The sequence below is a fragment of the Oncorhynchus mykiss genome, chromosome 3, assembly GCF_057628025.1.
Source record: "Oncorhynchus mykiss isolate SJ-2025 chromosome 3, ASM5762802v1, whole genome shotgun sequence".
Lineage (NCBI taxonomy): Eukaryota > Metazoa > Chordata > Actinopteri > Salmoniformes > Salmonidae > Oncorhynchus > Oncorhynchus mykiss.
The window spans coordinates 36,869,460-36,897,381 of NC_143024.1; the positions used below are offsets into that span (position 1 = coordinate 36,869,460).

General features: G+C 42.7%; 1 protein-coding gene across 47 annotated transcripts in view; it reads right to left on the bottom strand.

Moving 5' to 3' along the window:
* Positions 1 to 27,582, bottom strand: part of LOC110515443 (DNA-binding protein SATB1) — a 54,037-nt gene extending 26,455 nt beyond the window's left edge. For 12 of the 47 annotated variants that reach the window (XM_090229129.1, XM_036973239.2, XM_090229128.1 and 9 more), the window contains exons 1-6: positions 15,183 to 16,120; positions 13,419 to 13,663; positions 11,335 to 11,511; positions 9,027 to 9,153; positions 6,208 to 6,331; positions 2,007 to 2,118 (exon numbers count right to left, since the gene is read on the bottom strand). In XM_090229129.1, the coding sequence (XP_090085255.1) occupies positions 2,007 to 2,118; positions 6,208 to 6,331; positions 9,027 to 9,153; positions 11,335 to 11,511; positions 13,419 to 13,638 (760 nt within the window). In that variant the 5' untranslated portion in view covers positions 13,639 to 13,663; positions 15,183 to 16,120. Of the gene's footprint in view, positions 1 to 2,006; positions 2,119 to 6,207; positions 6,332 to 9,026; positions 9,154 to 11,334; positions 11,512 to 13,418; positions 13,664 to 15,182; positions 16,336 to 27,201 lie in introns of those variants that run through there. The other 35 variants (XM_090229143.1, XM_036973230.2, XM_090229142.1 and 32 more) reach the window with 8 other exon arrangements.
* Between the last annotated feature and the right edge of the window lie 340 nt (positions 27,583 to 27,922).

The following is a 27,922-nucleotide window of genomic DNA, read 5'->3' on the forward strand; positions in this document are numbered from 1 at the left end:
GAGTTGATACCCACTATGCTTCACCTCATATCCCATGTACACATAAATATCACATTCTAAATACACACAGGACTGCTACTTGAGATCCTACATTCTTTATGTACTCTTCCATAAACCATAAAGAATGCTACGTAAAATGTGTGTATGTACACAAGAGGATGGGTAGGGGGCCAGTGGTGTTACGTGTCCATGATCAGAGCCGTGTCCACAGGCAAAACCATGAAAACATTCTGGTCTTATATCTTGACCAGCGGCGATACCTCAGAGGAGGAAGGGGAGGATCACCCTACTCAGTGAATTTCATAAACATTAAATTAGTGAAACATTTAAAAAGTTATCCTGTTTAGATAAAACTATACTTAATATATTCACATCACCAAATACCTGATTAAAATACACTGTTTTGTAATGAATGTCTACAGTAGCCTCAACAGCACTCTGTAGGGTAGCACCATGGTGTAGCTGGAGGACAGCAAGCTTCCACCCTCCTCTGGGTACATTGACTTAAATACGAAACTTAGGAGGCTCATGGTTCTCACCCCCTTCCATAGACTTACACAGTAGTTATGACGACTTCCAGAGGATGTACCTATCAGAGCTCTTTTCACTTTCACTTTAACTTACTTAGCTAGCTAATGCAGTTAACTAATTTAGCCTACTCAAACACCTGGCTCAAACAGAGAGGTCAGCCAGTGTAACTGCTAAACTGCTTGCTGTACACTGTACTGCGTGATTGTAGCAGGTTTACTAATGTGTTAATTCTAGTAGCTATGTTGACTATGACGTTAGCTAATATGGTGACAACAATGTAGGCTGTGTGTAGCAGTTAACGGTTCTGGTATGAAGGTTTGGCTTGGAAAGGTTTTTTTCGCCTGGTCACAGACAGCTGATGTGTTGTGCACTGAAGTCCACAAGCGAATGGAAAAGGTGAGAGGAGGGGAGTGCGTATATTCGAGAAGGAATTATACAACAAGCAAAGTGATGATGCTGTTTGTATGTGGCTGCTATGAAGGTGAACTGTGTGTGCGGATAATCAGGGGTATATTAATTCCGCCGATTCTGTTGAAAAAACGTTTCTTAAACGGAAGCAAATGGAACAAAACGGCGACAAATCTACCTGAATTTGTCCAATAGAAACTCTCGTTTGGAACTGTTTGGACTAATGATAACACCCTAGATCAGCTAGATGCAAGCAACAGTGAGTAAGAAGGTATTGAATGTGTCACTGTCTTTCATCTTGATTACTAGTAGCCTAAACCTATCGATGTTACATTGAGCTGGGTGAATGGAATATGAATGGCAGTTATCTAATATGCTGTAATAGAAATAAGGCCATGCTCATAAAAAATTAATCGTCCTCCTTAATCTTAAACAGCACCGACCACCACTGATCTTGAATGTAATCAACATGAGCACTAGCTTGTATAGGAAGGTGGATTTCTACACAGTAGGTTGAAACCAATACTCTAAATGACTGTATATTAAACTCTATTAATATGACTGGTATAGTATTTCATGACCAAAACACATCAAACAGACAGTATCTGAATTATGTGACCTAATTTCCAAACAGGGACAAGGAGGACCAACTGAGTTATCTAAAATACAAAGCCAGCCTTGTTCTACTTTGACAATGAAAAACAGATTGACTTCAAACCAGATGATGGCCAGGAAAATCATCCCTATGTCATTTGTAGGTAACTGAAACAGTATTCATAAACAAAGGTCGCGGACCTCAATTTAGTCTGTGGTTTTGACAGCCATTACTGAATACTAAACTACATCTGATAAGCAATAATAGATTACTCTGAAGGGATTCAGGAAAAACGGTGAAAACATTGTGCACCTGAGCAGTGTACAGGGAAATATCTGAGAAGAGCCATCATTAGATGATGTGATTAAAATGTGTTTAATGTACCAGGAAGAGGGGGGGAACATGGGGCAGACGTATTGGAATGGTGATTGGAGGGTCTGATAAGACAGTGTTAGTGTAACATTTTGCTTACCCATCATATCTTTTGTCTTCTTGAAATGTTTATACCAGCGCCCAAATTCCTGACACTTCGCCGCCGACACATTTGCATAGTAAGTGCTGTTCACAATGGAGGAGATCATACTCTGAAAGAGAGAGATTGGTAAAGAGAGAGAAAACCTTCAGGATCTGCAATGTGCACCATGAGGGCATTTATTAACGCTGGTGTGACGTGCACTAATGCTGTGTTTTCTTGTCAAAACGAACAAAACATTTCGGTGCACAAACAACAATAATCTAGCAAAGACCATTTTTTATTAGTCATGCACAAATCTTGGTCTTGTCTTTCCAAATGTAAAACAAATCAAAATGAAATATAAGAGGTGTGTCCCTTTATAGCAAATGCCACAGAGTTTGAGAGAACCTTTCTGGGAGGGCTTCACTGAATTAGTAGCCTTGTTGATATCAGGGTGCAGTACTACGGTAAAGAGCAGTTTGCTTTCAAAAAGTAAAATAACAAACAGACTATTAAAAGTTAGCATCTGGAAATCAGGCAATGTAAACAGATGAATCTTTTATTTTTTCTCTGGCTCTCCACAATATGTTAAAAAACATCTTCAAGAGACATAAGGCTTTTATATCTGTGCCCTCTCGCCTTCTCCACAATTGACTCTACTCTTCCTTATTTATTTCTCGAACGCATTCCTCGCAAACAAGGCGCAGTCTTCTTTTCATTAAATGTTTTAACACCTTCCTGGCCTGCGGGTGAATAGCAGGAGAAATTGTTTTGATTGTTATAAATATTCAAAAGATGAAACCATCTGTTTTCAAATTACAGGTATGCCATCTTTATCATATCTTTAATATGAGCACTTGGGGACGGGAGGGAAACCTTCTGGCACAACAGCACTTCAGTGAACAACACACGGCGCTGGCAGCAGAGCCGCAGCCACATCTCCCACTCCTCCTCACCGGAGATGGAAGACGAGGGAGGATTGAGTCTGCTGCTGTGGATCACTATGGACCTGATGCTGAACTCCTGACCTCGACATCACTACACAACCAGCATACATTACAAGCCCGGTGAATTGCGGAATGATCATTGAGGATGAGTTATTGAGGATCTGACAATTGAGGATTGGTATCTTCAATAGAGTTAACAGAAAATGGCACATACAGTACAATATATCAGCTGAACCCAGTCCATATGAATGCACTATTTTGGTGAGTACAGTATAGTCCGTATTGTGGCATAATGGGAGCTATTCCGTGGGCGTAGCATGTTGCATTTACAGTATCTGGGCGAGGCAGAGCCAGCTATAGCAGGGCCCACCCAAGACACACTGCCTGTGTTCCTCCATCTTTGACACAGATGTTCTAATAAACAGTCCTCATTAATCAGGCATCTCCCTCCATACATCACACCCTCTCACTGGAGCACACACACACACACAGGCAGGTACACACACACGCAGGCACAGACACGGTACACACATTTGCCAAGCCGTGCAGATAACCACCGCCACCTCGCGCCCACGAAGCCTCTGCCAGCCAGCAGCTATCTACAGGTAGTGGTGGGTACTGTGTGGCACCAGGATGCTGCTGTCTGACTGCCCTGGGCCCTTTAAGTGATAGCCATCTACAGGTAGTGGTGGGTACTGTGTGGCACCAGGATGCTGCCGTCTGACTGCCCTGGGCCCTTTAAGTGATAGCCATCTACAGGTAGTGGTGGGTACTGTGTGGCACCAGGATGCTGCTGTCTGACTGCCCTGGGCCCTTTAAGTGATAGCCATCTACAGGTAGTGGTGGGTACTGTGTGGCACCAGGATGCTGCCGTCTGACTGCCCTGGGCCCTTTAAGTGATAGCCATCTACAGGTAGTGGTGGGTACTGTGTGGCACCAGGATGCTGCCGTCTGACTGCCCTGGGCCCTTTAAGTGATAGCCATCTACAGCACAGGAGCTTATCAGTGTCCCCCAGGAAGTCGCAGAGGGACGTTATCTGCCCCAACTATCTACTCCACTTTCCGTCATGGGAGAGAAACGCATGAAAAAGACACGTTGGTAAAACCCTGCCATGGCCTGCAAGCATATGCACACACATACACATAAACTAACTAAGACACCGTACACACACCCTTTTCTTGTTCCTTAGCTCTGATTGTGGCTAATATCTTGCCCCCCCCCAAACATCTAAAACTAATTACAGTCAATTCCACACCAATTGGGTTAAGCGTCCCCACCCCTCCCCACACACACATGTACGCACGCCTGCGCACACACACGCACACATACACACCAATAGGCCCTACTGCTACCTCAACCACTAGCAGCCTTAGAGCAGAGCCCAGGCTCACAAAGATGGCATTTGATGGCTTTTTGCTGCTATGCAACAGGACAGCTGCTCTGTCAGGGCCGCCCAGTGGGCGAAGGAGGGGGGGCAGAGTGGCGAGGGGGGCCTCTTTTGTTGCCGTAGTTTCAGAGGAACCTGGGGTGGACGGGAGTCAAACTTTTTAGTGAGACCTCATCTACTTTTCCTCTACGGGGGGCATTACAGTGGAACTCCATCTGAGCGCAGTCAAATTATATTCCACTGGGAACAATAACAATGGCCACAGTGGTGAACACAGTCTCTTTTCTCTCAGCCCCCCCTCCCCTCTCTTGGAGTTGGAGTCTCTTCAGGGCATTTGTAGGCCAAACACACAAAGCATGACTCCCCGCCACAAAAGAATGAACTAAATGTTTGACAAGACAGAGAACAAAGGCGCCGTTTTTTCAAGATGGCCCACCCTCTTTCTTTCTCTCTTTGAGCCCTGTTCTGAGGTAGGGTTCATTCTCTCCCCCAAATTCTCTGTTTGTTAACCTTTCTCTCCCCAGGATTACCCTCCTGAATATCAAGGAGACACTAATCCTATAAAAGCTGCCAATCTTCCCTGCCTCCGAATACACCCTTTCCTCTCCCCGGGCGCTGTTGGCTTCCAAGAAGCCTTAGGAGCGCTGTGGCCGATGTGGCTTCTCACCTGCCGCCCATCACATCCCCCTCAGGCACTCTCATCAGAGACCCTGAGCCATAGTTTAATACTGATAAGAAACAGCAGTAGCCACGCAGGTCTAATACTGGGCTCAATGGCCCAAATGAGTCTTATAGAGAGACCTATTAAAAGCAACAACACACCTCTCTGTGGGTATAGCAATGCAGAACCCACTGTGTAACAGATGTCAGATATTTTGAAGTTGGCCATCTGTGAACCCCTACAATGCGAATAAAGGGATCGCTGCATATAGTATATCATATATGATATTTGGGATTAACAATGCACATCTCAACTACCATTTCATATTTCAGTTAGCCTGTTAACTCTTACTTACTCAGAGCGTCTTACAATGAGTAAATAACAATGGCTGAACAACAGAGTAAAATCGAGCAGCGATGCTATCCTCTGAGCCTGCGCGGTTGGACCGCACCACAGAGAGTGGTTCACATATGGACCGTAAACAGGGTGATTACCGGGCTGAGGGAGAGAGGGAGGGAGCGGCGGCTCGGCTCAGCCTGAACACCGCCGGGGGACTCTTTACATCATCACCACGCTCTGCCCGGCTAAACACACACACCACGGGCCTCTAGGTGACCGTACGGCAGCCTCGGTGAGGGGAGAGTCCACTGAATACCACACTCCATAACACACACATTCCATACCGTAAGAGCTCGCACACACACTCCATACCATAAGCGCTCACACACACACACTCTATATCGTAAGCGCACACACCCAGACGGCTCCTGTGATAAATATACTTCCGTTTCTTTCCTGCAGAACAGCTTCTGTTATGAGCTATGAAATACGACGAAAGCTGAAATTCTATAGAGTCAATCTACTTGAATAGAGAGTGAGTGTATTACATAATGGTGAGAGAGAAAATAAACTCCCAAAAACATATTTCTAGCCTGACGTATAAAGAGGAAAATCAAGATTATTCTGGGTTGGTCCATTGTTTACCCAACAATAACCCTGCATTCAATCAACAGTACTGCTTCTGCAAATGAGGGGGGAAGAGAATAAGAAGGGGGGGGGGGGGGGGGGACGTGCATCTATATGGACGACAATGGGTATTGATTTGGATTTTCTATGGCAATTCTCCATCGTGTTCCACTCTATCAAACTCTGGGCATTTGAAAAAGGGACACTGGCAGTCTTTGGCAAATGGAATAGTGGGGGTTTGTGGACGGCTCCAGCACCTGTGATAAGGGACATTCTTTTGCCAGAGAGCTCTGGTTCATGTCTTTGAGTAACTCCTTGAGGGCATTTCTTACTGTAGAGTGGGTCCACTGCTCTGGCGGCAGGTCCTCCAGTTTAGGACAACTGTGAGACGAGATAGGAGGTAGGAAGAAGAGATAGAGGGGGAGAGAGAAAGAGAAAGGGATGAGGGTGGGGGGAGAAGATGGAGAACAGGGAGATTGAGACAGGGGAGGGGGGAATAGAGAGAAGGAGAGAAAAGAGGGCAGAGAACAGGAGAGAACAGGAGGAGAAAGAGAGAGAGAGAGAGATGAGCACAGGGCCTTGCTTTCCTGCTGCAAGCGCCCCTCCAAGACAGACAGATTTCATTTGGCGCATCAAGCAGATGCATCTGGAGATTGCTCTCTCTCTCTCCCTCCCTCCCTCCCTTTTCCCTCGCTCTCTCTCCTTCCCTCTCTCTCTCCTGATTGTTCTGATTAGTTAATTACTTTATACAACACATCTGCTGTATTGATGCATGAATTATACATCAGCTGCATGTGGCGACTATTATTTCATGTTACTTCTACCTTCCTGGCTCGATGTGCTCGGCGAAACAATTTAAGGTGTTACCGGCTAGATTTTTGCAGCGGGGGGAAAGGAAATAACAACACGCCACACATAAAAACACGCATTTCTGATAAAAAGACAAAGAATGTATGCGTCTATGTGATATACAGATGAATGTACTCTATTTACAGACAAGTGGACCCCCCTTTAAAACCAGATCTTTTTAATGAGGGGGAATTCGAAAGAGAACAAGCAGGTCTCCAGTGAGAGAGCCCCGTTCGCTTCAGATAAGGATCTCTCCATGTGATCAAGCATGCGCAGACGTCACGTGTGTGGGACATATGGCCGTGTTCGCATTGCATGCATTCCTGAATTATGGCAACGACAAAAGAAACACGTGAACCGCACACTCCACAGTTGGAAATGGGTGTCTATTGAGTTTATGTGTGTGTGGTGGGGGAGATGGGTTGCTATTGTCTTAAAGGTTATAGGTACTTTGACATGTGTAATGCATATGTAATAAACAGAAGGTAGATTGGTAGAAGTTAGAGGATTCAAAGATAGAGGGCGAACACACACACACACACACACAACACACAACACACACACAACACACACGGCTCTGGTTAAGGCTTTGCCAGAACACCTTAAACGGCTGTAGCAGCTAGAGAGCCTCTGGGGAAAGCAAAGGAACAGAGGGGAGGAAAAGAGAGGAGGGCGAGTGGTGGAGACAGACAGTTATCCATGCAGACACACAAGCTTGCTGGAAATAAACACAACCTTCTGTGTCCTGGCTGGTGTGTGTGCAGAGGAGGGGAGAAAAGAGAAGGAGGGAGGGAGAACAACCTGTGTGTGTGTGTGTGTGTGTGTGTGTGTGTGTGTGTGTGTGTGTGTGTGTGTGTGTGTGTGTGTGTGTGTGTGTGTGTGTGTGTGTGTGTGTGTGAACAGCCCCCCAGAGGGTTGCATTAGCAGTGAGCTAGTGAGGGTAGGGCTGAGTGTGTGCAGCTGGCACAGGCCTCTACACCAGCAGTACCAATCTCAGTGTGTGTGTGTAGTCTGTGGCTGCTATGTGGTCTGTAAACAGTATGTGTGGGTTGTGTGGCCAGGTTGGTCATTAGAAATAGACGCCGATTTTGGATATTTGAAAACGTCCTGAGAACGTCGATTATATGCCTTCCTCGGCTCTCACAAAAAAAATCTCAAATAAAGATTGCCCAGCACTGGGCGCAGACTGATGATGATCGGAGCTGGAGCTTAAACCACTGTGCTACTGCAGTTCACAAAGCCCGAGCAAGTCTTGAGAACACTGTGAATACTGATGATACCTGATGGTAATATTGTATCGTTTTTGTATTATTTTGTTGTAGCCCTTTCCTGCAATAGTGGCCTCATAAGTAGAATGCTATAAATATTTTTCAGAATTTCATCATTAATAAACATACCTTTTTTTTAACGCCGAAAATCTGTATATCTATGTCAAACGGTTTTGGTATATTTCTATCTTATGTGATGTATATAAAGTGTAAAATTGGGATGCAAACTCAAAGTAGATTTGTTTAAGACACTCTTGTGACCCTGATTTAACCCACTGCAGTAAAAGGTTAAGCCTTCCCCAAGCCATAGCACTAACCTTAACTATTAATGCCCAAACTGTTAACCTTTGAGTTGTTTCTGCTTTAACCCTGTAACCATGTGGAATAAACCCTGTAACCATGTGGAATAAACCCTGTAACCATGTGGAATAAACCCTGTAACCACACACAATGAAAGCATCAGAAATAGACATTCATCCATAACACGTTGAACTTTGAAGGGATACTATGACATCTTGTTGGTGTGGCTACTGACTGTGGTCAACGTAAATGGTGAGTACAGTTTTACAGTAGGTGCTATGAGCAAACCTGACTGCCATGCATGGTTTTTGTATGGACTGGATAGCTACCATTGCTATGTTCAGCCCATCCATCACTATCAGGTGTATGGCTGGATTCCAGGTATGTCTTTGCTGTTATGGCTGCTGCAAGGTCTGTGGCTATTATGCTAATTTGAGCTAGTGTGGAAGCATAGAAAGCAAATGGTATGCCTATGTGTTGGGTGTTTAACCCAAGTTAACTAGGTACGCATGCCACACTAGACTGGCATAGGTGGGTGGTGGGGTCAGGAGGGTGGTGTGGTTGGGTACTTCACTGGACTGGCATTGGGTGGGTGGTTGGTTAGGTGGGTGGTTGTGTGGTTGGGTGGGTTGATTGGGCAACAGGGTGTGGAGACTGACCTGTGCAGCTGAATTTTCAGCGTGACCACATGGTACACGTCCTGCAGCATGTCTGCCACGGTGGCGTCCGGCGCGTCCGTCACGTAGGACAGTGGGACCGGGTTCCACTTGCCCACCTGAATGAGACCTGCAATGGAAAGAGAAACACAAACACAATCAAATGGTAAATGTTATGTTTCTCACGTTTAGACACATACAGATAAACATTTAGAATAATTGACTGCTTCTAAGGTCACACAGCAAGGTCACATTAAAGTTGACATTTCCCCCCCCCCCACCGTCACCACCAATAAATGGCATGAAAACATCCGAGCCTACACTATGTCCTACTACAGAGATTGTGGGGTATTTTGGTCAACTGTGTTGCTGTATGATAGACCTGCCTGTAATAAAGGGCAGAGGCACCTGGAAGTAGCCCAGGTCTGTGTGTTGCAGTTGCACTCAGCTGCAACCGGTCCCACCTTCACTCCCACTGAGTGTTCTAGCTAGAGGTTTACAGAGCAAAGAGGCCCTGAGAACTCCTGAGAGGCATGTAGTTACATCCTCTGTCTGGGATCAATGTCAGCCTACGTTACTGAGCCTTCAGATCAGCTGGGAAACTATCGGAGGCCTGGACAGCTAAGGCAGTTGTGTGTGTGTGTGTGTTTGGGGAGAGTGGGGGAGTGGGCAGTGTGTGTGTGTGTGTGTGTGTGTGTGTGTGTGTGTGTGTGTGTGTGTGTGTGTGTGTGTGTGTGTGGGTGGATGGATGGATGGATGGATGGATAGAAGGGGGGCAGTGTGTGTGGGGTAAGTTATGGGAGAAGCCAAATCATAGCAGGGCCAGTTCTATAATTCGTGGAGCGGGCATGTGCCTGAGTTTATATGTGTGTGTATACAGTTGAAGTCGGAAGTTTACATACACCTTAGCCAAATACATTTAAATTCCGTTTTCACAATTTCTGACTAAATGTCAGAAATCCTAATCCTAGTAAAAAATGCCCTGTCTTAGGTCAGTTATGATCAACACTTTATTTTAAAAAGTGTTGAAAAAAGTGAATGTGAAATGTCAGAATAATAGTAGAGAGAATGATTTATTTCAGCTTTTATTTATTTCATCACATTCCCAGTGGGTCAGAAGTTTACATACACTCACTTAGTATTTGGTAGCATTGCCTTTAAATTGTTTAATTTGGGTCAAACGTTTCGGGTAACCTTCCACAAGCTTCCCAAAATAATTTGGGTGAATTTTGGCCCATTTCTCCTGATAGAGCTGGTGTAACTGAGTCAGGTTTGTAGGCCTCCTTGCTTGCACATCCTTTTTCAGTTCTTTGGCTTGCAAGCCTCCTCCTTTTTCCTCCAAACATAACCATGGTCATTATAACCAAACAGTTCTATTTTTGTTTCATCAGACCAGAGGACATTTCTCCAAAAATTATGATCTTTGTCCCCTTCTGCAGTTGCAAACCGTAGACGGTATTTTTTATGGCGGTTATGGAACAGTGGCTTCTTCCTTGTTGAGCGGCCTTTCAGGTTATGTTGATATAGGAATTGTTTTACTGTGGATATAGATTATTTTGTACATTTTTCCTCCAGCATCTTCACAAGGTCCTTTGCTGTTGTTCTGGGATTGATTTGCACTTTTTGCACCAAAGTACATTCATCTCTAGGAGACAAAACGCGTCTCCTTCCTGAGCGGTATGACGGCTGCATAGTCCCATGGTGTTTATACTTGCATACTATTGTTTGTACAGATGAACGTGGTACCTTCAGGCGTTTGGAAATTGCTCCCAAGCATGTCCCAGACTTGTGGAGGTCTAAAATCATTTTTCTGAGGTCTTGGCTGATTTCTTTTGGTTTTCCCACGATGTCAAGCAAAGAGGCACTGAGTTTGAAGGTAGGCCTTAAAATACATCCACAGGTACACCTCCAATTGACTCGAATGATGTCAAATAGCCTATCAGAAGCTTCTAAAGCCATGACATCATTTTCTGGAATTTTCCCAGCTGTTTAAAGGCACAGTCAACTTAGTGTATGTAAACTTCTGACGCACTGGAATTGTGATACAGTGAATTATAAGTGAAATAATCTGTCTGTAAATAATTGCTGGGAAAATGACTTGTGTCACGCACAAACTAGATGTCCTAACCGACTTGCCAAAACTATAGTTTGTTAACAAGAAATTTGTGGAGTGGTTGAAAAACAAGTTTTTATGACTCCAGCCTAAGTGTATGTAAACTTCCGACTTCAACTGTATGTGTGTGTATCTGTGTGTGTGTGTATGTGTGTGTGAGCGGGTCATCAATAGAGTGGGGGCTTGTGCCAGTCCTACCTTTCGCCTGTGCCGCCGAGCTGTGCGAGTAGCCCAGTGACAGAAGGGCCATCTCGATGAGCTGGTTGAACAGCATGTCTTTCCTGACCAGCACAAACTCGGCGTGCTCCTCCTTGCTGTCAAACTCGATGGGGCTCTCGTAATGCTCCACCACGCAGAACACAGGGAGCATGTTGCCTGGAGAGACACAGAGCAACACAGCGGGGGCTCAGACATGACAAATGGTGACCTTCAATGGGGGGATTAATATTACATTTAGACACAGCTGATACAGTCAGACTACCTCTATTCATGAATGAATGAATGTCAGTGCAATTCGTATTATCAGTGACAGCACAATGATAAATATTGTATTGTTTTTTATTAGAATTTCCATATTAGCCTTATTCACATTGATAGAACTGGTAGTGGTAGCGGTAGTAGATGTGGTGGTACTGTGATTTTAGTTATTCAAACATGATCAATGACATCATGATTAGAGTAATGATTTCAATGTCCTTAGTCATTATTAATGATATCATTATTCGATTTGAACTAAAGTCTAAATAAATTGAATGTTGTTCAGATGAATCTTGGCCGATCTCTGCTTTTAACCACTTTTTGACTGAGATCTATTGATACATTGTCAAGGAGTTCACATTAGACCAGATCACATTAGACTGCTTCTGCCTCTGCTGTCAAAACCCATATCACCTTCCCATGATGCACCGCTCCAAATCCCAACACTCCAGTGCGCCCTGAGGTTTACTAGTCTGTGTAAACACTGCACTACTATTAGGTAGAAAACGAGGAATCCTTGTCCAAAGACGTTGCACTGTGCAAATTTCAAATGATACCATTTGGGTTAAAAACGGCTTTTGATGTTTCGGTGACTTAAGTTTCGGAGCATCATCACTTTTTTGGTTAAAATGTTCCTCTATAGCCTTCAGTGGTGATGATATGCAGCACATTATTCATGGAGTTTAAGCATTTGCAATGAACAATATTTCTAATGTCCGGCATCCTGAAGATGCAAACATCTCTGACAAACAATCAATAAACGGGGTAATCACCAGCAGATGCCAGGGAATGTGCTGAAACGCTGCTTCTCTCCCTGATTTTAATAGATAGAGATCTAACAATAAAGACTGCTGTGTAGGTTCATTTGGGGATCAATACAGCCTTTGTTTTCATGGAACGGAGAAAAGCCCATAGTAAATATTATTCAGCTCAAACAATGGCCACTGTGGCCATGCGAAACTTTAGCAACAGACGCTTCTATAAATTTCACAATTTCCTCTCGAAAAAGGCTAAAAATATGCTGGAACGTTCTGAAAAACGCGAGGACAGAGTGATGTAGGGCCGGCCTGAGGATGATGATTGGGGAGGAAAATTGAACTTTCTCAGCTGGTGTTTTGCAACAAATGAGACAGGAACCAACTACGAGTAACAGCGCATCAAGACACTCAACGCAACATTCTTTGGTTCCAAAGTCCCCACAAACACAACCGAACAAACAGACGAGACATAACGGCCAACTCATTAAACTCGTGAAAATCTGCAGGTCTGAATGCTCGTATCTAGCCCCAAAAATTCATAAAATAATAACATTATTCATGTAATGATCAGGCCAGTAGTTATATAAGAAAGCTATTTCATCATCTCAAAATAAAGACCCCTTAAGTGGGGGACCTACATTCTCTATAATAAACAACAACAGGAGAGAAACAGTGATGCAGTGCTATGCAGAATAACACAGTAATAATTCTCAAACAGCCTCGGTATAAACAATGGGTCTTCGTAGATAGGCCTAAGTGTGGGTGTGCGCACTAAGATGACTAAGGGAAATTTAAATCGGTTTGCGCAGGAAGATGGAAACAAAACCATGACACTTGTGAACCATGAAGACATTATAATTGTAAACACAGACAGCACATACACACACTTACAACATTCCACCTCTCTCCCATCTTGCCAAACACACACAGGCCTTAATTTGGGCCTACTTGTACTGAGGGTCCTTTTGAAGTGTCTGAGAGTAAATATTTTGCTATCTCACACACCTACACACATAAACACACACCACCCTGACCAGTGTCACTCACCCCTCTTGTGGCAGTTCTTGAGGAGGTGTCCCGAGGGTTTGTAGGGTACCCCGGCCAGCTTGGCCCCCGTGCTGCCCAGGCGGGCCCTGCCCAGGGGGCTGCCGTTCTGTTCCAGCCGGGCCAGCTTGGCTGGGGGGGCCTTGGAGTCGCGGTCGCCCATGCTGTTGACCAGGTCACAGTTCTCCTTCCCCAGGCACGCCTCGCTGAGATGGTCCATCATTCTCAGCACCTCTGCTCACTATCACCTGGGAGGAGATAAGACAGGGACAGTCTGGGTGTTAACTAGCTGGCAGAACATTATGAGGTTTCATGGACATGTAAGGCCTTCCCACAGTAAGCACATCATATTCAAATGCATGATATGAAGTATGCCAAATTATCTTTTTAGGATTGATTGTTTGGACATTGAAAAGGTTCGAAAAAAGAGGGTGATAACTTGTCAACATGAACATCTATCTATGGGAAAAAGCACATTAAAAACATAACAGTTACAACAATAACTGCCAATTCTGTGCTTTCATTACTTGGCACTCACAATGTTTCGTGCCATCGTAATGTTCCCATTTTTCAGAGCATGTATTATGTATGTCTGTCCCACTACGGATTCCCATATGGTGGGCAAACAAGACCATTTTTGTGCAAACACATTAATTTGCAGAAAGATTCCACTCTGATGATTACTGCAGTTCACAGCACAAGCCCACAAGCCTTGCAACAGTGAAGTGAAGGCTGAGAGAGAGAGTAGAGCTAAACATATTCAGCCTGAGTCACTTTCAGCACTCCCCCCCCCCCCCCCAAAAAAAACTACCAGACAAAAAAGCATAAAAAGGCAAAAGACCTGAAGAACATTGTTATGACAGAGTTGTATCACATGTGCCTAAACAGGACATGATATGAGGAATAAGAATTTTGTGGGAGGTCTCTTTAAATTGCTCTTTAAATGTAAGAGAAGACTACAAAATGTGAGGTAAAACTAAATGAAAGCAGTACCATTGGAAAGAATGCTGACTTGTTATACCTTTGAGCCTATCAGAAATGAAAAGTGCAATCAGAAAAAAGAATGGACAGAGGACAAGGTGAAGTCTGACATGCCAGAAACACCTGATTATTGAAAACACATTTAAATTTTTATTTAACCAGGCAAGTGAGTTAAGAACAAGTTCTTCTCTACAAAGACAACCTACCGGGGAACAGTGGGTTAACTGCCTTGTTCAGGGGCAGAACGACAGATTTTTACTTTGTCAGCTTGGGGATTCGATAAAGCAACCTTTTGGTTACTGGCCCAACACTCCAACCACTAGGCTACCTGCCGCCCGCATACACAGCCACCGACTGCAGGAAGCACACAATCAACACCTTGACAATCTCTCCACAACTGAATGACAGGGTTAAACACCTAATACACACCATTTGCTTAGCAACATTTGAATAAGTATCTGTTATGGTGTTTCATTTTTTAAAATAAAAAATAAGGCTACATTCCTTTGGGTTATTATACAGTGTTTACATTGTGTAATAGAAAGTTTAAAATATATATTTCAACAAAAACTGACAGGTCAAAATAATGTACCTTCCCACCAGAACAGAAATGATCATGAACTATCTCATTCATGATATGCAATGAAGCAACTAATTGTTTAAATAGGGGCAACAGAATCCAGACCCGGATATGGTGGAGGTCCAGGGCAGGATTTCTGAATGACCTTTAAAAAAGACAAGCAAGAGTGCAAAACACAAGTTAAGTTACATTTAGGGCAAACCAACCTGAAACTCAGCACTTCAAAACTCGAAAGCATATAATGCAGTCTTGGTGAACGTTGCCTTCTTCAAGTTTTGTCAAGGGAAAGAAAACTTCAATGTCTGATGCTTTCTAGGTTTAAATGATAGGTCCTCTACAGAAATGTGTTCTTCTTTTGAGAGATGAAAGGTTGATATACAAAAGAGCAACCCACATCTATATAAAAGAAGACGTCGAGACAGACTGGGATACGATAACATTGGTAGTGAATTAAGTCTGTACAGTATAGCCTAAATAAATCGAATTATTTGCTCACTGGAAAAATAGTAATTCTTACGTCTTATTAGAAGTAGCGGAGGAAAATAACACCTGATACAATAAACTGGATAACTGTCTCGAGAATAGTCCATCGGTTACAAGTGCAACGAGTTAACACAACGTATCCACCACGATTATCAGTCAGTCGTGAATATAACATCGGATAGTGTTAAGCTGTGCTGAAATCTGTTATTTCTACCAGTCGCGAACAATCCTGATGTATAAACGCATACAAAAATAACGTGTATTCAATAAATTCGGCTTCTCTAGAAATTTTTTTTATCGACAATGATCTGCTATCTCATGTAGAGACGATGGCGCAACGATATACACACCCATGTTAAAAAGTGCGATTTACTTTCCAATGTCGAGTTAAGGCTTGCTATGGATGCATAACAGCTGCTTGCGATGTGTGTTCTTTCTGTTGGTTTGATTTGCGTCCGGACGGGAGCTCTTCTTTCTTTCTCGCTTTCCCCTTCTGTGTCCCCATTAAATTATGAGTTGTATTGACTCATCACTCCCCTTGCTGGTGCTGCCTGTGCTTTCCCTTTCTCCTCCTCATTTCAAAAGAAAATACCCCTAAAACAAGACGATTTAACCCGCATGTCGAGTGTTGAAGGCAGCCACTCGCGACAGCCGATGTCCTGGCGGAGTGTAGAACCTAAAATAAAGTAAAAAGTGCAAAGAAAACAGAGGATGGTGCGATTTCCGGCTGTGCGCGCAGGAATTTTTAATCAGCTTGATTAGAGTGAGGCGGTTCTGCATTTATTACTGAATAACACACACACATGCACATACACATAGGCGCGCATAGGCTATACATATTCGAGATGCTATGCGAATGGACATTATATAGGCTACAGGAGGACCATGTGGAAATTGTTAAAATAGGCCGATATAAACCGCACATCACTGAAATGCTATCTGAGAGAGCACAATAGAATAACTCCCATGCCGTTTTGGCTATTGATCTACGTCAGTCCTGAGTAGCCTACTCGACCCGTAAGCTATTCTTATTGTGCATACAAATAAATAAACAAACAAACAAAATTGGTATCCCGAATAATAATAGGCTGTTTGTTTATTACATGGTTACTATTATTTTCCTGAACTTTTCCCATAATAGAGATGAATAATAGCCTACAATAATAATGCCAGAATCTGATATTAGGATTATTGAAAAGAGATTCAATCTGTTAGGTGTGAACACAAGTCTGTTAACTGTGTTTGCATATCACTTAGAGGTGCCTCACAGGCTGAATATGTCTTATTGCTACAGCACACATCATAGAAGTAGAGAGTGGTGAGCAAAAGCTGTTCTGGTGCCTTTCTAAATAGCTTATGTACACAGTGCATTCATTGCACACATGCTACGAGCAGCCCTACACGGGTGACAACGCAATAGAGAGCATAGCCAAACCTCTACTACTAAAGAGATTGGATTCCGGTACTGACTTTCCCTGACCACAAATATGACACTGTCCTAACCTTGCACGGGAGAAAGGGGGGACTGGGAGAGAGTGCGACCTTCCCAAGACCCTAGAGGCGCACCTCAAGGACATCACTGTCAAGGTAGGTGCCTTACAACTTCTGTTGAACAAAGTATTGTCTATAACGGAAAGCAATGTTGCTGTCTATTACTATATACATCACAACACAATTATTCTCGCTCAAATGGGAATGTGCACAGCACAGAACTGCTATAAAACATACGTCTGTACAAACAACGTAGAGATAACATCAATTGTCACCACAGAATCAAAGAATGTACATCATTACAGTTATCCTGCATACCCTGAGATAAAACACTATTCTACATGAAAAGATTGTCAGCAGGGGACAATAAACAAAAACAAATGTGGGCGCAAATACTTTCAGAGACAGACCAAGATATTAGGTACAGTATATCAGGCATGTTGTCAACACAACATGAAAACAAGGCAGTCAGGACTCAGAAAAAAAAGCTAAAAAGGAAACCAACCAAAACAGGATGCATTAATACCTTGCAAACCATAAACATAAACTCTAAATATGCAGTGATTGCCTACCTCTTTGGTAAAACACAGAGGAAATACTGCATATAGAAACAAAATGTTGTGTATATATATTGTAGTATTTAGTCATAAACCATGGTAAGGCCTATAGCTCCCAGAAATGTTAAGCCAAATCATAAATCTCCTCCCACACAAAAAAACCTGTTGTTTTGTCAATAACACACATAGAGGCGAGCAGAAGGAGATATCTGAGGGGAAAACATTTGTCATAAAAAGTCCAACTCTTCAAAAGAGGGTTTCTCTTAAATTCCTGAGAAATGATTCCTAGAGATGAGACATCTTGAGCTCAGGGAAACTCTTAGTTCATACCTGTTTACGGCGTTTTAAGCCAAGAAGGTGTTACTTTATGGTGTTCAAGATTTGTAAGGATTGACCCAGCAGATGACCTCTTTATCGTATACAAATGTGAGTGTTTGATGTTTTTTGATAGAAAGAGCACCCGAGTCACTGTATTCAAAATGAATGTATTGCTGAAAAACTTTTGAGCCGGAAGTAAACAGAGCAAGGTAAGATTCAGCGGTATCAAGTTGAGGTAGAACACTGTCTTGAGTAAACAACAACACCTAGCTGAATGTCAGTCACTTTCAAAGCAGTGAGTCTGTGCTGCCGATAAGTGATGCTGTCCCATGTCTGTGGCCTGTCACCGGAAACCATACTGTATGCTCCAATGTTAAAACTTTACTGTCTAAGGTTCAAACCAGTCAGGTGTATGTCACAATTCAATAAACTTAGTAGCCTATCTATAAAATGTTGGGTTGTACAGAGATGTAAAAACTGGCTAAACTGCTAAATTCATACTGCATTCATCAACAGAGTACTGCAGTATTACTTTGTTTTAATCAAGTAAGGTGCATGATAATAGAGATGAAAAGGACAAAGCGATATTCTGGGGCTATTACTATGTTATTACAGTGTTACTGCTGGTGATGTAGTAAAATGTACAAGAACAACTATCAATCTTTTTGGGTCAGATCCGTTGCTCATTTCACATGATATCACCTGTAATAGCAGGGTCAAGGTTTTATTTAACACATTGGGAAAGTTCAAAGCTAAATACATCAAATGTTTATTATCACAATCGTTTTGCGAGACAACACATGACACTTTCTGTACATTTGGTTGGGTGTACGTTTTCATATCTGTCAGAGTGGGCATGGAAATAGAAATAACAGCGAATGCGAGCTGTAGTCGGGCAAATTGTTATCTGCCGTGACGCAAGCAGCCGCTGTCATTTCCACTGTGATTGTGGGAGACCATCAGAGAGCATTGATAACCCTGCCAGCCAGGTTCTGGCACTGCCAACAGGTGCTGCCACTGCCAGCGACGTTGGCACAAACATGGCTGTGAAAACCCTCTGACATCCAGAAGGGCACAGATTTGCACTGACTGCACCACTGAATCAACAGTACTGATTATCAATTAACATATAGGTTTTTGTATCAGAGAGAAAATAAATATTTTTCACACTGAAAGGCCTCTATCAATACCAGCTGATTACAAACACGCTATTGTGATAGATTTACCAGGGCCACGGCATATGTGTTATTACATGTTTGTAAGAGATGGGTGATGATATAGCTGAGCTCCTTATTATGAAGCAGTGGTTTGACATGCACATCTTCAATAAAATAAACGATGTCAACACAATGAATGTCTTTAAAGATATACCTCTGTTAAATAGTGTAATACTTGAGCCATATGATTTAGTTACAATATTTTACAACACCTACTCATGATCCCTTCTAGTGTGCTATCAGCTTTGCCATCTTTTGCACCACCATATTATATAACCTTACAGTTATTGCCATATTGTAGCCCCTTCTTTGACCCTCACTATACCATCACATAGAACGATCATGAAGCCCCTTGTTAAATAATGGAGAGAAAATAAGTACGAGGTCAGTTTTGACAACCAGTTTATAATCTACTCTTTAACATGTTAAGATCCTGCGAAAGAAAGTGGCATGAGCGAACGCAGCAATGTTGGCTTAGCGTCTCGGACGACGCGGCTTCTTTGTTGTCCCAGACGTCGAACGCGTCATCACACACAGTATGTAGGTGTTGGGATGTCTTCATGCTCACCACTTTAATGGGCATTAATATGATTATTTGGATTATCTAATACAAATGAGTCTGTCTGCGTCTTAGCAGTGTGTGAATACTAACAGCATGGGGTAATGCTGTCAGTGCAGACCTCAGCTTGCTGTGTAGGATCTGGGAAATATGAAAGCACACACAAAAAAAGAAGGCACTAATAAGCCAATGAGGAATTCAATAATCTGTGTATTATTAATATTGGTGTGCTGATGTCAAAACATTATTATAGTACATGCACAAATTCCCTCTCCACTAATGAGATATTGTTTATACAGTAGTAGGTATTTGCAAGAGTGTGTCTTTGCATTGAGAGTGTGTAGACAGCAAACCAATTACCAAAGTCACATGAAAACTTAAAGAGGATAATGTCCGGTGCAAATTGTTTTAATTGAAGGGACATTTCCAGCAGTACTGCATGGCGTGCCACATATACAAATTAACTATTACTAAAAAGACATCAGTGAGAAACGGACAGATTCTTTGAGTACTCAGTCGTTAAGCAGTGAACCTGAATGTGCAAGATATTTCATATCAGCAATGGCTAGTGTTCTTTAAACTGAACGAGTTGTAGGCTCTCTATTAGACCCTCATAGTCAGTATGCTTTTGAATTAAAAGTGAAAGAAGGTCAAATTCTGATTTGGCAGTGTTGTGTCATCGTCGGAGAAGGAGAGTGAGATTCAAATGAACGCCAACGTCCAAAGTAGAACCGGACGACGCCCCCGCCCACTCACTGGAAGACCTTTTCACTTTCCTCTGAACAGGTCTCACAGTATGCGTCAAGTCGTAGACGCCGGCATCAAAGAGTAACAGAAATGAGACGGTGGCGATTTTGAGAAGCCGCACGCTCTTGCAAAATATACTATTTTGCCTCACAGGAACGGACCTCTGACGCCCACCGCTAGGACGATGTGTGGTGTGCACTGTCCCCCCACACACGGAAACACAGGTTTCTCAGTATCCGAGAGTGAGCTGGTCTCGGCTCTGTGTCTGTCTGGGCCTATATGCATCATAAGGTCAAGACCACTGTTCCGAGCCACAGCAGCCGTAGCGACAGTGGTGCCACGACGATGACCGGGCCATGATTAACACAGGGCCAGAGCTGGCCTCGTTTTAGTCTGCCCACAGGATCTTTATTAATGATTCAAAACAAATGATTGTGTCCCCGAGGCTGGTGAGAGGACCCTGTATCAGCTTGTTGATCCCCCTTCACTGTTATTGAATTATAAAACAAATTAGTCACAGAACAATCAACTAGCATCAGTTTCAGGGCCTTGGAAATGACTTTTCTGTCACTGGTTGCAGGGCCAGTGCTCATCACATGACTGAATAATTAGAACTCTAATTTCTGCCTCGTGGATTGCAACACATCAACAATTAATAGCTAGAGAGACAGGGTTGTGTGTTTCGGAAAGCAACACTGAAGATGGCTTTGTCCACACTTTGTTGTTAAGCTACACAGTGAGGGGGAGGCTAAAGATGTTGCAAAGGATGCCATATACTCTGCTGTGGAGGATATGTGAAAGGACAAAACTACGGTTGGTGCAGGAGAACTCTTAAGAGGGTTAAGTGAATGTGGGCAGGTGATACAAATGTTTACTATGCCCAGTACACAGAAAGGCTACTGAGCAAACCATTCCATAGGCCTGGGTGGGAGCATTGGATAAGGAATGCAAACTTGTCAATGCAGTTGTATCTACATATTTTCCTCTGCACATTTAATCTGCAGTCAAAGGATGCATCATCCACCACTGTACAAAACATTTGACAAGGGGATGGTTGAGGTTGTGTTTGTGTGTACACGAGAATACAGTATCGGTTGAATTTGTTTCATCGGAGTATGTGGGTGGGTATTAACAACCTGATCTTAGCAGGATGCGAATTCCACCAAAGCACTCGGTTCCTTTTTTGTTGCATTATCTGAACAAAGGATTCAGGAAAACCTACACAGATCGGATAATGACAAGCATAAAAATAAAACACAATCACATTTTTTTCAAGAAATCAAAACATATGTTGGGCCTGAAATAAGGTGATTTGAATTATAAAAAGTTCAAGGTATCAGTCAACATGTATTTTAAATTGTGTTTGTTATGGTGCCGTGAAGCATGCAAACAATTCAATATTTTTTACAGAAATGTCATTTTGCCAAACCGTGACAGAATCGACATGACAGACTTTGGTTATTTATCTCTGTGGAAAGACAGGCTCCCCATTCAACCGAACAGTGCTGATTGTGAGGACCAGAAACAATGCAAGCTTTTATCGTTAAGCCAAGGAATCTGGATCAACAGTATGCAAAGCATATGCCAAAATAAATTGTTTTCAACATGCTGGGGCAACATATCCCCCTTTTAAAGGAGTCTCAGATCATGGCAAAATGTGCTGTAACTCTGCAGTTGCATACAAGCGCGCATCCAGGGTGGTATGTCTGTAATTGCCAGGCCTTTTTACATTTTTGACACTGAGCCCTGGAATGTGTAAACAATCCCTATTAAGACAAAGACCTTTTACCAAAACTGGTTGCAGCATGTCATCAAAAAGTCTCAGATTCATTGTTACCTTTGTTCTCTATTAGCAATCATAACAGACCTATTTCAGAGGAGGTGGAATCCCCAAAGAGCCACACATCAAAAAACCAGACAGGCCTCTTATTTACTGGCGACAGTCTAATAAATGCATTTGCTGGCAGCTAAACAGGTATTTACTCTGCTCCTTACCATAGGTATAATTTCACTGTTTGCTGAGCTGTTATTTCTACAGTGCTAATTATCGAGGGTGGTAAAGACGATTAATGGTTTTACCCTAGATATCAGTCTCAGCACAGCGAGACACAACCCAACTCTAAACTCTCCAAGTACTTGGCTGTATGAATTTTAATAATGTAGAGATCTTCGTAGGAGGTATTTTGAAGAAGCCCCAGACTCTGTTCGCTACACCCTAACCTGAAGCCATCGTTTAGCCTGCAAAAGTCTGGAGGTTTTACCATTTAGAGTCCACATCTTTTTTTTCTTCTTCAAAAACAAGCTACAACTGCAAGAAGCTTGAGTGAATCATTTCAAGCGTCAGTGTTGTTGAGTGTCATTGAGCCTTCATCATGTGTTCTTGAGGAGAAGTTCCACCTCAGTAGCAAAGAGGAAACCTCTATGATGTACTGTACTGCCTAATTGGTCTCTTAGGGTCAATACATGAACTGAAGAGTTTGTTTCCTCTCGCCCACCTATTATGTACGTTAGTATCTATTACTATGCTCTTCCAACCCTACATCCCTTACCACAACCTCTGTTCAACGGCTGTGAGGACCTCATCTGAAAGAGCACTATGAGTTGCACACCCTACTGTCTTCTGTACTGTATGTTAAGAGCAGCAGCCAACGATCAGCTGAGCCTGCAAAGCCTCCGCTCCCTCAGAATCGTCTCCCGCATGCTAGAGCGACCTGACAAATGAGGTGGCAATTATTGGCGATGTGAGGTAAAAGTGCCACCAAGATGAGTAGGGTGGAGAGGAGAGGGAGAGATCCCCTCTAGGTGTGTTTCTAACAGTTCTCAAACAGTAGGATGATTTCCTGCTATTACAGAGCAGTCAATAACAAAGACGCGCGCTACTTTCACTTTGGTGCACTGACAAATATAACCCGACTTTTGATAACCTCAAAAACATCTATAGGCAAAGACAGGCAGTTAAATGTCTTGGTATTTCTTCTGCATTTATTCTTGATAATTGATCGCCTTATGGTCTTTATTACATGTCATAGGAATTTGCAAAAGGGTATGTGAAAATGAAACAGTTATGGCACAATGATAGGCTTCTTCTGAGCATGACTATTGGATCTGGGTCCTGTTAGGTATCTGGACTGTTAGCACTGTGCTCGCCATCTGACTTGTGTCGTTCCTGTCAAATAAGGTTAAGTAACAGATTTGGGTAAAAGATCAAGGAGTGTGTGTGTGTGTGTGTGTGTGTGTGTGTGTGTGTGTGTGTGTGTGTGTGTGTGTGTGCCACTTTCACAATGGCTAGCTAAGTGTTAAGACTGGTTTTAGTAAGTAGAAAGTGAGACTGAGAGAGCTAACAGCAGCGCTCAACGTTCAACGTTCAGTCTTTCATCTTAAACAGGACTTACAAGAAGTGACACGGTCGCTCAAACAGGAAAAGGGCTGTGACATTGTTCTGTGAAATAGTGACCAGATTAACCACAACAGCTCCTCAAACAGTGAGAGATTTGACAAGATACAATCACCTCTATTAAAACCATAACCTGGTTTCCTCCAGCTTGTCCCACTTTGACATCTTAAAAAATGCATGAGCACTACTAATGGCAGGACTGTCACACTCTCAGCATACAGGACTATCACACGCTCAGCATACAGGACTATCACACTCCCAGCATACAGGACTATCACACTCTCAGCATACAGGACTATCACACTCTCAGCATACAGGACTATCACACTCTCAGCATACAGGACTATCACACTCTCAGCATACAGGACTATCACACTCTCAGCATACAGGACTATCACACTCCCAGCATACAGGACTATCACACTCTCAGCATACAGGACTATCACACTCTCAGCATACAGGACTATCACACTCTCAGCATACAGGACTATCACACTCTCAGCATACAGGACTCTCACACTCTCAGCATACAGGACTATCACACGCTCATCATACAGGACTATCACACTCTCAGCATACAGGACTATCACACGCTCAGCATACAGGCATACAGGACTATCACACTCTCAGCATACAGGACTATCACACTCTCAGCATACAGGACTATCACACTCTCAGCATACAGGACTACCACACTCTCAGCATACAGGACTATCACACTCTCAGCATACAGGACTACCACACTCTCAGCATACAGGACTATCACACTCTCAGCATACAGGACTATCACACTCTCAGCATACAGGACTATCACACTCTCAGCATAAAGGACTATCACACTCTCAGCATACAGGAATATCACACTCTCAGCATACAGGACTATCAGACTCTCAGCATACAGGACTATCACACTCTCAGCATACAGGACTATCAAACTCTCAGCATACAGAACTATCACACTTTCAGCATACAGGACTATCACACTCTCAGCATACAGGACTACCACACTCTCAGCATACAGGACTATCACACTCTCAGCATACAGGACTATCACACTCTCAGCATAAAGGACTATCACACTCTCAGCATAAAGGACTATCACACTCTCAGCATACAGGACTATCACACTCTCAGCATAAAGGACTATCACACTCTCAGCATAAAGGACTATCACACTCTCAGCATACAGGACTATCACACTCTCAGCATAAAGGACTATCACACTCTCAGCATACAGGAATATCACACTCTCAGCATACAGGACTATCAGACTCTCAGCATACAGGACTATCACACTCTCAGCATACAGGACTATCACACTCTCAGCATACAGGACTATCACACTCCCAGCATACAGGACTATCAGACTCTCAGCGTACAGGACTATCACACTTTCAGAATACAGGACTATCACACTCTCAGCATACAGGAATATCACACTCTCAGCATACAGGACTATCAGACTCTCAGCAGCGTACAGGACTATCAGACTCTCAGCATACAGGACTATCACACTCTCAGCAAACAGGACTATCAGAGTCCTAGCATACAGGACTATCACACTCTCAGCATATAGGACTATCAGAGTCTCAGCATACAGGACTATCAGACTCTCAGCGTACAGGACTATAACACAGTCAGTAGTGGAAAGCAAAATGTTTACGCTCTAGTTTAGTCTAATCAACTTCTTCTATAACATATTGCATAGGCTTATTAGGCTAGTTAGAAATATTAGACATACAAACATTTTCTCCTTTAAAATAATACTTAAAACCTAACTATAAGATGACTTAAAATGTAACTATGGTAAATGCAATTCCCCATTTCATGCTGATTTTACTTGATGTACCTGTGGAATAATTGTTTTAATAAATACATGTTTTCCAATTAGCATTATTTTACTAATATTAGCTGATATAAAGACACGATAACATTTTTCAGGGCTGAGAAAGTAGACAGCTTGATTACCTATTGGTGATCAGTGAATCAGATCAGATTCATCTTTGTCAGCAGCAATGCTAGTGATTATGGCTTGTCAAGAATCCAAGCCGTACTGAGATATATGAAAGAGACTGTCGAACCTGAACAAAACCACAACACAACTATGCCCACACAATTACACAATGGCACACTACAACTTCCCATAACTGCCCTTACACACACACTCATCTGGATCTTAATGAAAACACCTGATCAGCACAATTACAAAAACCTCAATTAGACAAAAACTCAAGGCCATCATTACTACTTTTACCCAATATGCTCACTATCAGCTGCAATACATGTTGTCAACTCAACCATTGCAAAAGGGGATATTCAATATGTTCGCAATCCACTTGATTTCTTAATTTATTATTTGAGTTCCATTAGACTACAAGGCATTTGATTATGAAGCTATTATAAAGCCATTCTTAATAAAGTGCAGCGTTAGCTATATAAGTAGTACGGTAGAATAACTATGTTCTCTGACTACTAAAGCTCACCTATTGTTTGAATCCTGGAAAATATAAAGTTATCTGGATAACTATCTTAAACTATATGGATTAATTGGAATGTGTGAGTTCTGTCTTAAAATAAGCATAGATTCAAGTTTGAACGATTATCACTTGACTTCATAAAACACCCATTGGCAAAAAAAAAGGTAGGCAATCATGGCCTGTTGGTACAGGGTAATAGACTACTTAGCCTACTTGTTATTAACACGCGATGCATACTGTCACGTTCAGAATGTATATAATTAATCTAACAGCATGTCAAACAATTGGCGCGACAAAAAATGTACTTTTGTCAAAGACACTGTTATCTATGCCTATATACAGTTGTATAACAATAAAGGTGACTAATGTTTTTTCTATTGTGGTTATTCCAAGACATCACTCAAAACAAATACTGGTCATGTAATGCATTTTTCTAGCCAAGTCTGCAGGTAGCCTATAGGCTACATCACGGAACTGAAAAGATAAGGAAGCACAGAGTTGGTGCGTTCCCTCAAGATGCGCAATATACATGAATCGGTTTAACCTCATTCATGGGTGCCTATTAAGTCTGGAATATGCCGAGTTATTATTTACAATTTAACTAAACGCGACACAAAAGTATAGTAATTTACTTATTATAGCCTATTCTAGTATTACATCTATAGCCTATCATAAATCATGCACTCAGAACGTAGAGATTGTCTTCTCTAAATAGAAGACATAAATGTGCCTATATTTAGATGCATTTTGGCCTTTAGTCGGTTATCGAGAAGGGCCTGAAAACTGTTGGTCAACTGACTTAAATGCTTACTGTCAAAGTCTACTTCCGTTCATTCAAGGATCACACCTAACGTTACATTTTTAAAATAGGTGGACATTCCAGTCTGTCGGTAGCCTACAAAATAGCATATAGCAAAAATAAGCAGGTTCTGTTGAATTGAAAGAGAGAAAAAAATGAATTCAGGAGAAAATGTCACAATACCTTCAAAGTTAGCAGTTACCGTGAAGCCTCTTGTTTTCCATCAAAAGTTCAGAATTCTAATAAGAGTCTGCTCCACCTTGACGGATCCAAAACTGCTCAGGAAATTCCTACGGTTGAGAGGGACACACGAGCTGTCAAAACTGCACTCGCAAAGACTGCGCAAAGCTGAACTTCGGAGAGCCAGGATTGAGCGCAAATGCGAGCAACGTGTGCTGCGCGAGTGTGCTAGATTTGAGTCTCGGCATGAGAGGAGGGTTTCTTTGAAAGGGTGGCAGGTAAACGAACCGCCCCTCCCCGTTTCTGATGCTCAAATCGATGATTTGCCAGCTGTGGCGCAGCTTGTCTCGTGCCCCACTTTGGTTTTTACAACGCTCTTCTCCTGGTGCGCTCTCCAGGGTCTCCAGGGAGCTCGACGCGGGAGTAGCAGATAGGAGCCGACTGCCAGGAGAGCGTTCACACTCATTCATTTTCATATCTATACGCCACATGTTTGGGTGTCAAGAAAAACGACTGATAATATAAAACATTGCATGTTCATAAGATACATGTGTTTGAGGGTGCACATAGCCTATTTTTTTTAACAATGGTGCACGGCAAACGGATCATTATATTGTCCAAACTCTCAAATTGGTCCTGCCGGATAATATAGAACCATAGAGGCTTCCTAGGCAGTGGTTTGTAGTGTTGGTATCCAACCTGGTCTCAGAGCACAACATCAAGT